The sequence below is a fragment of the Mercenaria mercenaria genome, chromosome 16, assembly GCF_021730395.1.
Source record: "Mercenaria mercenaria strain notata chromosome 16, MADL_Memer_1, whole genome shotgun sequence".
In the NCBI taxonomy this organism is placed as follows: Eukaryota; Metazoa; Mollusca; class Bivalvia; order Venerida; family Veneridae; genus Mercenaria; species Mercenaria mercenaria.
Window position 1 is genome coordinate 49,067,776 of NC_069376.1, and position 16,286 is coordinate 49,084,061.

General features: G+C 36.1%; 1 protein-coding gene across 1 annotated transcript in view; it reads left to right on the forward strand.

Annotated features, from left to right (window-relative positions):
- Positions 1-8,931, forward strand: part of LOC123539664 (zinc finger protein 652-A-like) — a 48,736-nt gene extending 39,805 nt beyond the window's left edge. Inside the window, exon 5 of the mRNA XM_053527006.1 lies at positions 8,473-8,931. Within this exon, the coding sequence (XP_053382981.1) occupies positions 8,473-8,813 (341 nt within the window). The 3' untranslated portion in view covers positions 8,814-8,931. The remainder of the gene's footprint in view (positions 1-8,472) is intronic.
- The last annotated feature ends 7,355 nt before the right edge of the window (positions 8,932-16,286 follow it).

Sequence of the window (16,286 nt, forward strand, 5' to 3'; positions counted from 1 at the left end):
GAGCATATCTTCTTCATGCATGGAGGGATTTTGATATATCTTGGCACAAATGTTTACCACCACGAGGCGGAGTGTCATGCGCAAGAACCAGGTCCCTAGGTCTAAGGTCAAGGTCACACTTAGAGGTCAAAGGATACAAGAATGATAACCTTGTCCGGAGCATTTCTTCTTCATGCATAGAGGGATTTTGATATAACTTGGCACAAATGTTCACCACCACGAGACGGAGTGTCATGCGCAAGATCCAGGTCACTAGATCTAAGGTCAAGGTCACACTTAGAGGCCAAAGGTCAGATACAAGGATGACTTTGTCCGAAGCATTTCTTCTTCATGCATGGAGGGATTTTGATGTAACTTGGCACAATTAATTATACACCATCATGAGACAAAGTGTCATGCGCAGTTCCCTTCTTTAGAATTACTTCCCTTTGTTGTTACTATAAATAGCTTTTATTGTAACTTTTTCATTACTTGTCGTAGGGAAAAATCGAGACCACTTTTCTGTAGTACAACATGCATGCTATATCCAATTTTGAGGTGTATTTTGACCAATTTCTACCTGATAAAGATTTTTGTGTGGACTTGCATTTTTTTTTATTTATTTATTTTTTTTTTTAAGATTAACTTTAAAACCCCTGATGCGGACCACAACTAAACGGTTCTTCAAAGCTTTCCCTAAAATTAATACTTTCAGACACTAACTTGCCAGGAACTTTAGCCTTCAATTATAATATGCCCGGCGGGGGGATTAGCCATGTGTAACATGGCTCTTGTTTTCTTTGGAGAGAGAGTCTCCTCCTGCTGCTTGCTCTCTTCCAGATGCTTGGTAGGCACATGCTGCCTTTTAGTGTCCATTGCTCCTCTTTCTGGCTCGAGTCTGAAGTTTAGCAGTTCTTCTGGTGCAGGGGTTCCAGGAGCAATACGGTCTTTAAGTACAGAGTTGTATGCCTGTCTGGCAAATTTTTTCATCGATTCTTGATCTAAAATATACCAATAAGGCGTTCCATTATAAAAATTAGCTGCATAAAGTATTCACAGAAATTATGAAAGAACTGCGGTATTGCTCAAAGGGTCACTCACAATTTGTCAATCGAAAAAAATACCTTAGGTCACATCTAGGTCACAAACCTGCTGTATTCATCGAGTCATTTATGTTCTTGGTAATTCATAAAAACAGAAACCAATATATATAGTTGTAAGTAATTCATAAACATTTCTTTCTGTCAAATAATAATTTTCATTACCTTAACATAAATGTGTACAACACCAATAAACCAATTTAATAACAGGTTAAAAACACATGTTATAATTCTCTGAAATTACTGCACTAAACTGTGGTCAGCAGACTGGTAGCATTGTTTACCCTGTTATACAGCAGTGCAACTTGTGGAGATAACTCTACTGTCTTAAATTTTATTGGAATAATTTCATTTAAAAAGTATCTTGGTAAGGGCACTTTTCCCTTTAGTAAATTAAAAGCATGATAAACTAGAAATCACAGCTGTTTAGTAGTTGCAAAACAAAAGCATATGAACAAAAATATATACGAAACAAAAATCGTTTGTTGCATAACACAGTGAAAGCTAAGCCACCTGCTTTAAGTTTGAATCCATGTACTAGTTTTGTTACATCGTTAATTTTAGGTAATCTAGATAACTGTTGGAAAATGAATACATTTTATGAACTCACCTGGTGTATTCTGTTAATTATTGTCAACTTCCAAGCTGCATATAAACATTGTAAAATAACTCCATCCTACTCTCAAACAAAGAACTTCCTGTGTAGATTTGAAACTTTGATATTCTTGGGCAGATGTGTCATTTACAGTCAGCTAATGAAGGATACATCTTTGAATTGTTAAAAATATTTTTGTACTGCAGGAAGATTTTATTCCATTTACGTACTCATTATTTTGAAGTTTACCGTGATATAAAACAAAAATGTTCAGGATTACTTTTTGAGGTACATGTTCAGCCCCCAGAAGTAGTTCACTGACTATTTTCATTGGTTGATCTCTTGTTATGAGTTTCTAAATATAAAACAGGTAAGATCTTATCTGTTGCGAGACAAGATACCAAGATACTTTTTAGTTCAAAATGAATCTTTTTGCAAGGTGTGTTTATATGACAAGTTGCATTACAATAAATGTTTTAATCCCATTTGTTAGTCCACCATCTGATGATGGTGGGCTATTCAAATCACTCTGTGTCCGTGGTAACAATTTCTCGTTACCGCATCTCTTCAGAAATGGCTAGGGGGATTTTGACCAAACTTTGTCAGAATGATGTATTGATACCCTAGTTGTGTCCCCTGAAAATCAGACTGATTCAACAAAAGTGAATTATGGCCCTTTGTTTTTTTTTTTTATAATTTACATAGATTTATATAGGGAAAAACTTTGAACCACTTCTTGTCCAAAACCACAGGGCCTAGGGCTTTGATATTTTGTATGTGACATCATCTAGTAGTCCTCTATTAAGAATTTTCAAATTATTCCCCTAGGTCAAATATGACCCGGCCCTGGGAGTCACATGGTTTACATAGACTTATATAGGGGAAAACTTTTAAGATCTTCTTCAGTCCATAACCTACAACATTCCAGTTTATACCATATGTATAGTTTTGAGTGGCAAGATGAACCTTGACATGAGTTGACCTTGATCTTGACCTAGTGACCTTCTTTTACATTTCTGAAGGTACAGCCTTCAAATTTGGACCACTTGCATAGGTTTGTGTACCAAAACAAACTTTGACCTTGATTTTGACCTAGTGATCTACTTTTACATTTCTCAAACTACAGCCTTCAAATTTTAACTACATGCATAGTTTTGTTTACCGAAATGAACTTTGACCTTGAGATTGACCTAGTGACCTACTTTTACATTTCCCAAGCTTCATGCTTCAAATTTGGACCACTTGCATAGTTCTGAATTGAAATTTGACCTTGATTTCACATTTCTCAAGCTACAGCCTTCAAATTTGAAGCACATGCATAATTTTGTGTACCAAAAAGTACTTTGACCTTGAAATTGATCTAGTGACCTACTTTCATATTTCTCAAGCTACAGCTTTCAAATTTGGACCACATGCATGGACCACATGCACAGTTTTGTGTACTGAAATGAACTTTGACCTTGATTTTGACCTTGAGCAAGACTTGAAATATGGAACATTCAAAATTGGCTCTATGGTGGGCGCCAAGATCACGCTGTGCTCTCTTGTTTTGTTTTTACTTATCTAATTAAGTTAATTGTATTATTTGGTCATAAAACATTCTAATCCATTAAAATATTCTATGTTCACAGGAAAAACCTCCCAAAAATTCTAAGTCCACAGTTTCCATCAATTTCCATCACAAAAATTATTTAACGTTATTTTCCATGCTATTTTCCATCCCAAAATTTTACTAAGTCCAACTTTCCATGGCAAAAGCTCCTGTTTCTATGGAAATTGATCAATATTTCAGCTGTAATCCAAAGAAATCCATGGCAAACTTACTGTTCCGTTCAATATTCCGCAGATTTCCATGCTAATTGCCACGGAACTCCGTGGAATTCCATGACAAAAGCCTTATTACCATGGCAAATCTAGAGACGGGCTGTTATGCAGGAAACTGCATTGTATAGATCTGTTATGCAGGAAACTATGAGGTATGCATGTGTTGAACAGAAAAACGTGTTGTACAGATCTGTTTACACGAAACTGTGTTATATGAATCTGTTTACAGGAAACTACTTTGTATAGATCTGTTATGCAGGAAACTTTGTTGTATGGATGTGTTGAACAGAAAACTATGTTGTACAGATCTGTTTACAGGAAACTATGTTATATGAATCTGTTAACAGGAAACTATGTTGTATAGATCTGTTATGCGGGAAACTATGGTGTATGGATGTGTTGAACAGAAAACTATTTTGTACAGGCTTGTTTACAGTAAAATATGTTATATGAATCTGTTTACAGGAAACTACGTTGTATAGATCTGTTATGCAGAATACTAGTAACAGTTAGGACACATAACTGTACTGCTAATCGATACTTGTCTAATGTGTATTATTGGTAGTTGATATATATATATAATATTAAAGATAATTATTTGTGCGTCAGAAGTTCACAGAGATATATTAAACATATTTTAAATATCCATTATCTTTGATCTTTTACACTGTGAAAAGAAATAATTTATAATCTAGACCGGGTGATTTCATTGCAAGTAAAAGTTATAAACATGAACTGTATCCTACAAGTCTTGTGGAATTTGAATTAAGAAGAAAACAAACACTGTGATGAACTTTTGACATAATAAGTCTTCTTCCATATTACTAGTGACATGTTTAGCTAATTGGTCAGAATGTTTATCTTGACAATTCCTAGGCCAAGTTCGAAACTTGGTCGTATAGGATCAAAAACTAGGTCACCCGGTCATATCGAAGGAAAAGTTTTTTTTGAGGCCACATTCATGACCCTATTTTCATGAAACTTAGAATGTTTATCTTGATGATTCCCAGTTTGAAACTGGGTCATGTGGGGTCAGAAACTAGGTCACCCGCTCAAATCAAAGGAAAAGCTTGTTTACACTGTAGAGGCCACATTTATGACCCTATCTTTATGAAACTTTGTCAGAATGTTTATCTTGCTGATTCCAATGCCAAGTTTAACAGGTGAGCGATATATGGCCATTATGACCCTCTTGTCTTTATGAAACTTTGTCAGAATGTTTATCTTGCCGATTCCAAAGCCAAGTTTAATAGGTGAGCGATATAGGGTCATTATGACCCTATTATAGCTGTGGTTTCAAACCCATCATATTCACGAATCAGTCCAAAGGGAAACATAGAATATTTGTTATATCGCTACCGGTAGAATAATTAGTTGTGGTCAATGAAATTATTTTAATCATCGTGCATAGATCCTAGGCCAAGTTCGAAACTTGGTAATATGGGGTCAAAAAGTAGGTCACCCGGTCATATCGAAGGAAAAGTTTTTTTTTCTGAGGCCACATTTATGACCCTATCTTCATGAAACTTAGAATGTTTATCTTGATAATTCCTAGGCCAAGTTTGAAACTGGGTCATATGGGGTCAAAAACTAGGTCACCCGCTCAAATCAAAGGAAAAGCTTGTTAACACGTTAACTGTAGAGGCCACATTAATGACCCTATCTTCATGAAACTTTGTCAGAATGTTTATCTTGATCATTCCAAGGCCAAGTTTAACAGGTGAGCGATATAGGGTCATCATGACCATCTTGTTTATTATAGTTGTGGTATCAAACCCATCATAATCAGGAATCAGTCCAAAGGGAAACATAGAATATTTGTTATATCACTACCGGTAGAATAGTTAGTTGTGGTCAATGAAATTATGTTTATCATCATGCGTTGGAAGTTACATGTAGGAGGTTTAAAAAATCTGCTTTTACATGTTTTTGTTGAGGAAGCTCCTGAAGCTACACTACCTTCGAGCAAGACGACGAGAAATGCGTCAAAAGACGTGTAGCAAATACAAACAAGAGGGTCATTATGACCCTGAATCGCTCACCTGAGTAATATGAGCCACATGTTTAAAGTGGTAAAATGATGCGTAAATATTAGAAAGTAGGTCAGAAGGTCATATTCATGGCCAGTGAAAGTCAGGTTTACGATCGGTGTGCAAAACTGTACATGTCATCCAAATTTCAATGCTGTAAAAACAAGAAAGTATGTCAGTAGGTCAAGGTCACAGTCAGGTGACCCCTAATCACTTGGGGTCATCAGGTAATTATAATTAAACAGTCTAGGAAATATGATCTGATAATTTTTTAGGTATTAATTCCTATATAACTCATATAACAAGTGACCCCCAGGGCAGGGCCTCTTTTCACCCCAGGGGAATAATTTGAACAATCTTGTTAGACTTCCACTAGGCAACGCTACATACCAAATATCAAAGGCCTAGGCCTTGAACTTTCAGACAAGAACATTTTTTTCCCAGTATAAGTCTATGTTAAATTTTGGACCCCCAGGGCAGGGCCTGTTTTCACCCCAGTGGCATAATTAACAATTTTGGTAGAGAACTACAAGGCAATGCAACATATCAAATATCAAAAGCATAGGCCTTGCAGTTTCAGGCAAGAAGATTTAAAAAAAAATCCTATATAAGTCTATGTAAAACTTGAGACCACCAGGGCAGGGCCTCTTTTCACCCCAGAGTTATAATTTGAATAATTTTGGTAGAGGACCTCGAGGTAATGCTACATACCAAATATCAAAGGCCTAGGTCTTGTGGTTTTAGACAAGAAGATTTTTAAAGTTTTTTCCTATATAAGTCTATGTAAAACTTGGGACCTCCGGGGCAGGGCATCTTTTCATCCCAGGGGCATAATTGGAACAATTTTGATAGAGGACCATAAGATGATGTCACATGCCAAATATCAAGGCTCTAAGCCTTGCGGTTTGGAACAAGAAGATTTTTGTGCCCCCCATGAGTGGTGGGGGGCATATAGATTTGGTCTTGTCCGTGCGTCCGTCCGATGTTCATGACGTGCCTAGCTCAAAAAGTATTTGATATAAATTGATGAAACTTTGCATGAGTCTTTATCATGATATGAACTTGTGCACCTCCTATTTTTCGTCTGGCTCCGCCCCCTATTTTTAGAAATATGGCCCCTGAAATAGTCAAAAATGCACATTTTCACCTTGTGACACGCCTAGCTCAAAAAGTATTTGATATAGATTCATGAAACCTTGCATGAGTCTTAATCCTGATATGAACTTGCGCACCTCCTATTTTTCAATTTGTTCTACCCCCTATTTTTAGAGTTATGGCCCCTGAAATAGGCAAAAATGCCCATTTTCACCTTGTGACGTGCCTAGCTCAAAACGTATTTCATATAAATTGATTAAACCTTGTATGAGTCTTTATCATGATATGAACTTGTTCACTTCCTATTTTTTTGTCTGGCTCCGCCCCCTATTTTCAGAGTTATGGCCCCTGAAATAGTCAAAACTGCACATTTTCACCTTGTGACGTGCCTAGCTCAAAAAGTATTTCATATAAATTGATTTAACCTTGTATGAGTGTTTGTAATGATATGAACCTGCGCACCTCCTATTTTTTGTCTGGCTCCGCTCCCTAATTTCAGAGTTATGGCCCCTAAAATAGTCAAAAATGCACATTTTCACCTTTTGACGCACCTAGCTCAAAAAGTATTTAATATAAATGGATGAAAACTTGCATAAGTCTTTATCATGATATAAACTTGCACACCTCTTATTTTTTGGCCGGCTCCACCCCCTATTTTTAAATTTATGGCCCATGAAATAGTAAAAAAAATGCACATTTTCACCTTATTATGTGCCTAGCTCAAAAAGTATTTAATGTAAATGGAATTTTTGTTTGTGATGCTCATAGCTCAAAAATATATGGCCTAGAATAATGAATCCTTTTCGGAGTTCTGCATGTAATTCAATTCTTTGAACAATTTTGAAAGGGAATCATTCCTGTGAAGTTTAAAGGGGATCATTCCTGTGAAGTTTGATGTAATTCTGTCCAGTGGTTTTCAAGAAGATTTTTTTAGAAAATGTTGACGGACAGACGACACACGACACACGACGGACGACGGACATTGTGCGGTCACAAAAGCTCACTATGAGCCTGTGGCTCAGGTATTAAAAGCTAAAACTATCTTAAATCAAAACCGCTTTAAAGTTCTGGCTCATACAAGCGTTATTCTGTTGAGACGCCTTCAAAAGCAAGTTTTAATGTTGGTTTAAACATTTGCCATAAGTTTTTGATCCTCCCCAGTCCGATGTGTGTTGTGTAGGCATGAGATAGATTAGTGGTAAATGACTTAACAATAAGGTCATCTCGAACACAGGTTGTTATAAAATCAGATTAGAAAATTTAAATCGCAAAAGCTTTGAAACTTAGAAACGATTATGCTTGGTGTTTACCTTGACTTGCTGTGCAAATAACGTCAGTTTCACAGTTCATCGGGTCCAGTTATAAATTGTAACGGAAAGGATTGTTTGAACGATATAAGTCAACATTAGGTCCTTCTTCTTACCTTGAAAATTGAACCCTTGAACCTTGAATACTTTCAGCAAATATTGCAAGGACGTAATATAAATATTACGATTTAAATGAAATTCCCATGTCATAGGTACGAATCTAGTGCCGTGACAACTCGTACAGTCCAGATTAATGTGCTGGACTACTGTTGGTGAAAGTAATGAAAGAATAAGTGTTATTTTGATTCTTGTTGATAAAATCATTTCATATCATAATGTGACTGCTATAGAATATTGAAAATATTCTGATAACTCTTATCAGCTAATCGAAATAATGACAGTATTATAGCATAGAGAACCTCGCTACCTTGACATTGAAAAAACAACAACAGAATAACTACCACGCACTGCACACATCAATATAGTAGTGTGCTCTTTCTCAAAGATCGAATTGCCGAAACATGTTTTTCTTATAATTTCAGACGACATTAAGTATAAGCCAAACAGTATAGGACATCACCTCGAGGACTTGGCAGCTAACAAATATCCAAAAGAGATACGATGCCGGAAGAAGAAAGGTGAAATCCCAGTGTATGCTAACCTGACACCAACACAAACAAAGTGCCCTTACTGTGAACGCAACTACGCTAACAATGCCAATTTGAAACGGCATATTCGACAACATGAAGGCATTTATCCATACAAGTGTGATGCTTGTCAACAGAAATTTTCAGACCCAACAATATATAAACGGCACATAACCAACATAAAGAAGACATGCTACCAGTTTTATAGCAAAGTTATAGCAGACTTTTCGTTTTAGGAACGACTTGTTTACATAGCCTTAAAGAATAGTACTATGCATAACTGCTGAGTTTTTGAACAGTTCGTCACCTTAATTTCAGAAGCGCATAATTTCATTTTTTCGTTTTAAGAAAAAAGCATCTAAAATCAGACTGGCACATAAAATGGGTGAGTTAGACGTTTGTGTCATAGCAATTTAACCTCTTCATGTAAGAGCTACACGCATAAAAGTTAGTGCATGCTGTAGAACGTTTGGATACCAAACACTCCATTTTGTTAAAAATGGAACCTATACGCGTCTGGAATTAAGGGGACGAATTGCAGACATCCGTTCAATTTATTTAATTTAGTAAATACATTGATTACCTAATTGGACTGAGTAGACAGATCATTTTGGCAATACAGTTTTGCTCTAGCATTAATTTCAGGAAACATGTTCATGTGAATACTGCATATTTTATGACATATGACTATTTTTGGTCAGAATATACAGCCTCTTATGTGTTCAAATGTATATAAGTATTTTATTACATTGTTGTTTTTTTTACATTAGATATACTGAACAAAAACAACTAATCAGCCATTTGTTATTTTGCCAGTAGCTTGAAAAAATAACTTGGTGAAAGTGCCCCCAAAAACCAAACTAATGCCATACGCTGAGGGCAATCTGTTGTTAGTACAATTCTAAAATTTCAACAAAATCTAAATACGCTACCCGTTGACGACTTTTTGCAGTTTCAAAATTCACAGAAATACACTAAAATGTATGGAATTTATAACCATAAAATATAAGGAAGAAAGAGAAGACAAAAAACAGCTCACTATTACCGTATTAAACAATTCAAAATGTGCACCTGTCTATTCCCGTAAAATAGTATTCACCCGTTTTCTAAAACAGAATTCGTGTATCTAATAATATTCTTTGTGTGATTTGATACCTTTTGAATTTGATATGTTAATAACAACATGTTGATCTAAATGTATGTTTACTTTGAAAAGTAGTACTTAGGAGAATTCTTTTGGGTTATTACTAAGTATTCAAATAACTGTTTTGTTCAGTATATTTCTTTGCATATGCAAGCATTCTGTTTCATTTCATATTTGTAATTTCTTTCCTAGCGGCATGTTCAATACAGGATTCCGCAGGTACTATGCCCCAACGATAACTTGATATTTACAAACATGACTATAAATAGATTAAAATGGAACATAGGGAATTCAGCATTTTTCTAGCATGTTACAATCTAAATATTTCCGGATTTTGTTCAAATTACAAATTAGCTCAGTGGTAAAGCATAATGTCCATGGTCAACAGATCTTTTGCCGTGTGGGTTCGAAACTCAGTATTGAGAATTAATTTTTATTTCACTTTTGCATAAAAATTAGGTTTCCTTCATGAGCTCTGTGACAATACGACAGAGAGGTATCTAAAGCCGATATGGCAGATCAGAGTAGTTTATTATATATCAAAGATGATAGATTAAATGCATGCACTCAAGTCATGCAAATAATGAACATGCTATTGTGTTATATAAAGACATATATACAAATTCAAACCATCAAAGAAAGAAACAAAAGTAATGAAATAAAAATGAAAACGAATAGAAAAAAAACAAATCTGAAAAAAAAACCCTTATGAAGATTCGAACCCACAAACCGACTTGCTTATATCCAATTGTTGTCTGCAGTTAACCCAACTGAGCTATGTTGCCATATACATAATAACTATTTAAAATGAAAGAAATACCAACATTTAATTGTCAAGTAAATGGGTAACCATTATGAATTATTATTTCGTCAGTTATCATGAAATAGACTCGTCCTCGCGTTTCGGCGGGAATCGCGTTATCATTGGGGATTAGTATTATTTATTTATTTTACTTTGTAAATATGTGTGATGTAAACAGTTTTATTAGTCCATTCTTGCACACAGTGCTAAAGGATGAGTTTTTGTGATCACATTCTTGCGTCGCCGTCACTAAACAATATCTTCTGTAAACTCACTAGAGCCCCCAGCGGTATTATTGAAATTTACGATACAGAAAATGGCTCTTGATATAGATAATTATCCAACATATGGTTCTTTAGCAGGCGTCATGTTGCCTACGCTCTGAATGTATATTGCCGCAAGATGTCGACCTAGTTCAAAGAATGGTGATTGTCAAAAATGATGAACTAACACTCGAGTTATGAGCCTTTGAAATAGTCAAAGTTGTATTGTATCAAATGGTAAACGTCTCAGCCGCTGTCTTCATGAAGCATGCACAGTATGTAAATTTATTTACAAGACCTAATAAAAGCTAAATACAGCCCAAGATTGCACATGCAGCGCGTGAGTTATGGTACCTTACAGGTCAAGATTGCTCATGCAGCGCATGAGTTATGGTACTTTACAGGTTAAAATTGCCCATTCAGCGCATGAGTTATGGTTCTTTACAGGCCAAGATAACAGATCAAGATTGCCCATGCAGTGCATGCGTTATAGTACTTACAGGCCAAAATTGCCCATGCAGCGCATGAGTTATGGTACTTTACAGTCCAAAATTGCTATTAGACACAGATAATAATGGACAAGCGCATAAAACAGTGGGAAAGGTTTTGAAAATCGACACATTTTATATTCTTGCCCAGAAGAGACCTTAGTTCTTGAAGAGTCAAAATGAAACTTGCATAAAAATATATACAGCACCGCAAAAGTTTCGCCAGGTTTAATATCCTGCAAGATTGCTTTAATAAAAGTTAATGCTCTAAAATACAAATTGTGACATTTGAATTAAACGCTGAATGCGTATTACTCAAGTTCTGGATAAAATAGATTTTCCTGCAACACTAATTTCATGGCAATTCATTTAACAAGAGTTGTCTTATTTCAGAATTGTTATCACATTACAGGTCTCTATTTTCCCCAGAGATCATCACAACTACGTATATTATTATAGTAAATGTATTAAATATGATCACATGTTCTGTGTTAAGTTTTATGATACTGGGCAAACCAGACTACACACAACTTTACAACTACTCGGGTGAGCAATATAAGGCAATCTTGGTCCTCTTATCTGTTTAGTCATTTTGATTTTAAATTAGTAATTCATAAATAATTTTATGACTGTATGTAAATAAATATTGACAATTTGAAAATAAACGATATTTTGAAAGTTTTCACCGGCAGTTCATTCGTCTTTGATTTGTCATTTTCAAAGGACAGAAACAAGTTCTTTGAGAAGTTACCACATGCGTGTGGTTCGACATGATCACGTGACAAATGACAATAAAAGTAATACTTCCTTTGTTCCAGTTTTGCATGAGCGGATATTTATCAGATATGCATGGTTTAGGTTTTCCAAACTAGCACCTGATGGTTCTAAAAAAAATTAATGAAGTTTGTAATGCACTCTAAAAATTGTCCATGCTGATTTTATTTACGTGCCCATATTCCAAGTTCTGTGAATCTTTTTGTATATTTTAAACTTCAGGATTTCATATCTGGGAAACCCAGTTTCTTCCCCCATAGGTTTTCAGGAATGATCGTTAGTTTGTCTCCTACAAGAATAGTGAAAGGTCACTCGCTACGTGAACAAAAGCTGTCGAAGCGTAGTACTAAATTTCACTATAAGAATATATATGTTGAACATACGCAAAAGAAAAGTGTTTGTCGACCTTCTAAAAGATACAAACGAACATCTGTCAAAAAAATCTGAAATACAAGTATGAGTAAAAGAGCTCAATAAAAATTTGATAGGGTCTTTTCATCCCGCTACTTTGGCATTTTCAGTATATCAGTTCTTCAATCTATGGTTAGTTTAGATGCTGCAAAACATGTGAAGGCAAACACATTTGAGCCGTGCCATGGGAAAACCATCATAGTGGGTTTGCGACCAGCATGGATCCAGACCAGCCTGCGCATCCGCGCAGTCTGGTCAGGATCCATGCTGTTCTCTTTTAAAGCCTATTGGAACTGGAGAAACTGTTAGCGAACAGCATGGATCCTGACCAGACTGCGCGGATGCGCAGGCTGGTCTGGATCCATGCTGGTCGCAAATTCACTATGTTGGTTTTCTCATGGCACGGCTCATTTGTCATTTGAGTACTAAACATTTTTTTATAATTCTCATATTAATGACACTGCTCCGCGAAAAATAAACCCATTTTCGAATTATGAAAAACTCCTGCAATGCCAAGGAAAACAAATATCTCATTAAATAGATAAAGTTTCAAGCGGGTTTCCATCACATTTGCATTAATAAGGTTTCGTAGACGTTTACATAGGATGTATGGCGGTTGCATCAGTCCAGCTGACAATCGGTACAAGTATGTTTATATGACTGTAAGGAAATTGAAAAAATGCTCAAAGTCCAGGATTCAATATGGTCAATAATGATGCCGTTCGAAATATAGTTATGCGATGTTATTGGTACGGAATGATAACAAATGTCAAAATGAGTTGAAAGAAATGATTGATAGTTTTCCCTTCTATGAAATTATCTTGAGACTACATGTTCCTTACAAATATGTGACGTTGCTTTTCCAACTGTTTATGACTACAATAGTATATAGAAAGCGTCATTGTTTCCATACGATGTCGTCTGCAACAACACACTCGTGTGAGTGACGATAATCATGGTCTTCCTGTGTGTGTGTGTTTTTTTTTTGTTGCAGCCAGTCAATCATTTGCAACGCATTTAGAGTTCCTTAATTGGTTTGACTCTATATAGGCCTAATTACGGAGAAGTTCAAGGCTAAATAACGTTGCTTGTCTGGCAAGCTCTGGATTGTTTCTGCTATGTCTTCCTTAAGCACGCGATAGACAATAAAGTAATGACTGAAAAGTGAAAAATAGGAAGGTAGATTGACACTTAATGAAATTAGGTACTTTGTAATTAAGCAGACGCGTAAAACCTTGTTCTTGTACTTCCCAGCAGGCTCTGGTTGATTAGGCTGAAATCTAAGTTTGCACCATATTTTGATGTTACTGCAATCTATTTTCTGTGTACTGTTTCCTTCTGCAGCAATTTTTGCTTTATTTCTATTCAAGTATTAAATAATACCATTTTTATACGCCCGTCTCTGAAAGAGCGGTGCGTATTATGTGAATACCCATGGCGGGCGGCGGGCGGTGGGCGGCGGGCGGTCGGCGTCCAAAAGCATGTCCGCTCTCTAAGTCAAACAGTTTTCATCTTATCTTCAACATAACTTGGCGACAATATTTGTAGGCATAGTATCTCGGCCAAGTTCAATAACCAGCAAAATCCCCCAGGCACTCTTGAGTTATGGCCCTTGAATTACTCAAAATTTGCAAATTTAGCCTTGTCCGCTTTCTAAGTCAAACAGTTTTCATCCGATATTCACCAGACTTGGTGACAATGTTTGTGGACATAATATTTCGGCCAAGTTCTATAACCAGCAAAATCCCCTTAGGTACTCATGAGTTATGGTCCTTGAATTACTCGAAAATCTGCAAATTTAGCCTTGTCCAAAAGAGTGTCCGCTCTCTAAGTCAAATAGTTTTCATCCGATCTTCATCAAACTTGGTGACAATGTTTGTGGGCATAATACCTCAGCCAAGTTCGGTAACAGGCAAAATCCTCCCAGGCCCTCTTGAGTTATGGCCCTTGAATTACTTGAAATATTGCGAATTTAGCCTTGTCCTCTCTCTAAGGCAAACAGTTTTCATCTAATCTTCCACAAACTTGCAGATAATGTTTTATGGGCATAATATCTCGGCCAAGTTCGATTACCAGCAAAATCCCCCAGGCACTCTTGAGTTATGACCCTTGAATTACTCGAAAATTTGCAAATTTAGCCTTGACCGACCTTTAAGTCGAACAGTTTTTCATCCGATCTTCACCAAACTTGGTGACACGTTTTATGGGCATAATATCTCAGCCAAGTTTGATAATCAGTAAAATCACCACAGACACTCTTGGATTGTGACCCTTGAATTACTTGAAATATTGCGAATTTAGCTATTTAGCTATTAGCTAAATTTAGAATTTATTGCCAAAATATCTCGGCCAAGTTCGATAACCAGCCAATCTTGGATTACGGCCGTTGAATTAGGCCATATTCGATGACGGGCGTATTTTGTGACAGTCTGCCAATCTTGTTACTAAAGTCAACAAAACAACTTATTTTGAAAATTTGAACCCGACCATTCCTCCAAAAATTAATTTCCAAAAAATACCTTATGATTCCTGATTTTTATGCGTGTTGAAGAAAAGGAGAAGTTGCGCTACTTCATATAGTTGAACTTTGACACTAAGTTTGGCCTTTTTTGGAATTTTCATATTTTTTCTGATCCTTTGAAATACATGAGTTATCACTAAATTTGACCAAATGACCGGGGGTCGTTTTTTTTTATGGGAGTCAATATTCTTCGTGAGGTTCAGTTTACTTCACGGGGGGGGGGGGGGGGGAAGTCATAGTACTATGATCTGGAGGTCATAATACTATAACCGGGGGGTCACCTTTTCTAATGAATAATGACCGGGGGTCATTATACTATGGGGGTCGAAATACTTCATTACACCGGACTACTTTCATTTAATTCACACACATAAATATTTCACTCAGTTCTATTTTAACATCAATAAACATTTAAGATTTCGTTCGATAACAAATCAACAAACAAAAAGGTGGTAGGGGTCATTATATATATAACAGCAGCCAGATCTGGGATTTTGATTCAGCTCTTGTGAATTTTGCAAGGTCGGATCACACACGGCGCTTGCACGCCTCGTGAGATCCGATCTGGCAAAGTCAAATTGAGCTGAATACAGCATCTCAGTTCGAGCTACTATTATATTAACCCTATTTTATTGGCTAAATGTTCCCATGAACTTGGTTTTTAACCATCATATAAAAAAGATTAAATATATTTGAGGACCACTACATGGTGTCACATACACAATTTTAATATATCAAAGCCCTAGGCCATATGGTTTTGGACAAGAGGTTTTTCAATTTTTTTCCCTACAAGACTATATAAACCATGTGACCCAAGCCTCTTTACTTTACCAGTAACTTATCATCCATGCATCGGTTTATTTCCTGCTACAACCAGTTACATAACGAGTGTCAAACAAAGCTACCATTCAAATTTTTCACATGTTGGTTTGACGCGGCATGGAATAGAACACAGACCTCCCCCTCAGAGCGGGCACTTTATTCATTGAGCTATTGAGGCGGACTGACTTAAACGTTGTAGATATGTTTCCAGGCAAGTAAGATTACTTTTTGGTATATATTTAATTTCTAATATGTTAACCAGTGTTGATGTACAAATGCAAATTGAGTACGGTATCATCAATTCATATTATGTATGTTGTTTCTATATTTGGATTTTTACAAGTGTAAAGAGGTTCTGAATAAAGGTGCCAAACACAAAAATAACAAATCAGTAGTGTTGCTTTAAAATACGGAAATGTATTTAATTGGTATTATACACATGTATATCATTTCTTTGTTCTGTTTTCAGTATTTCGTGGTGTTC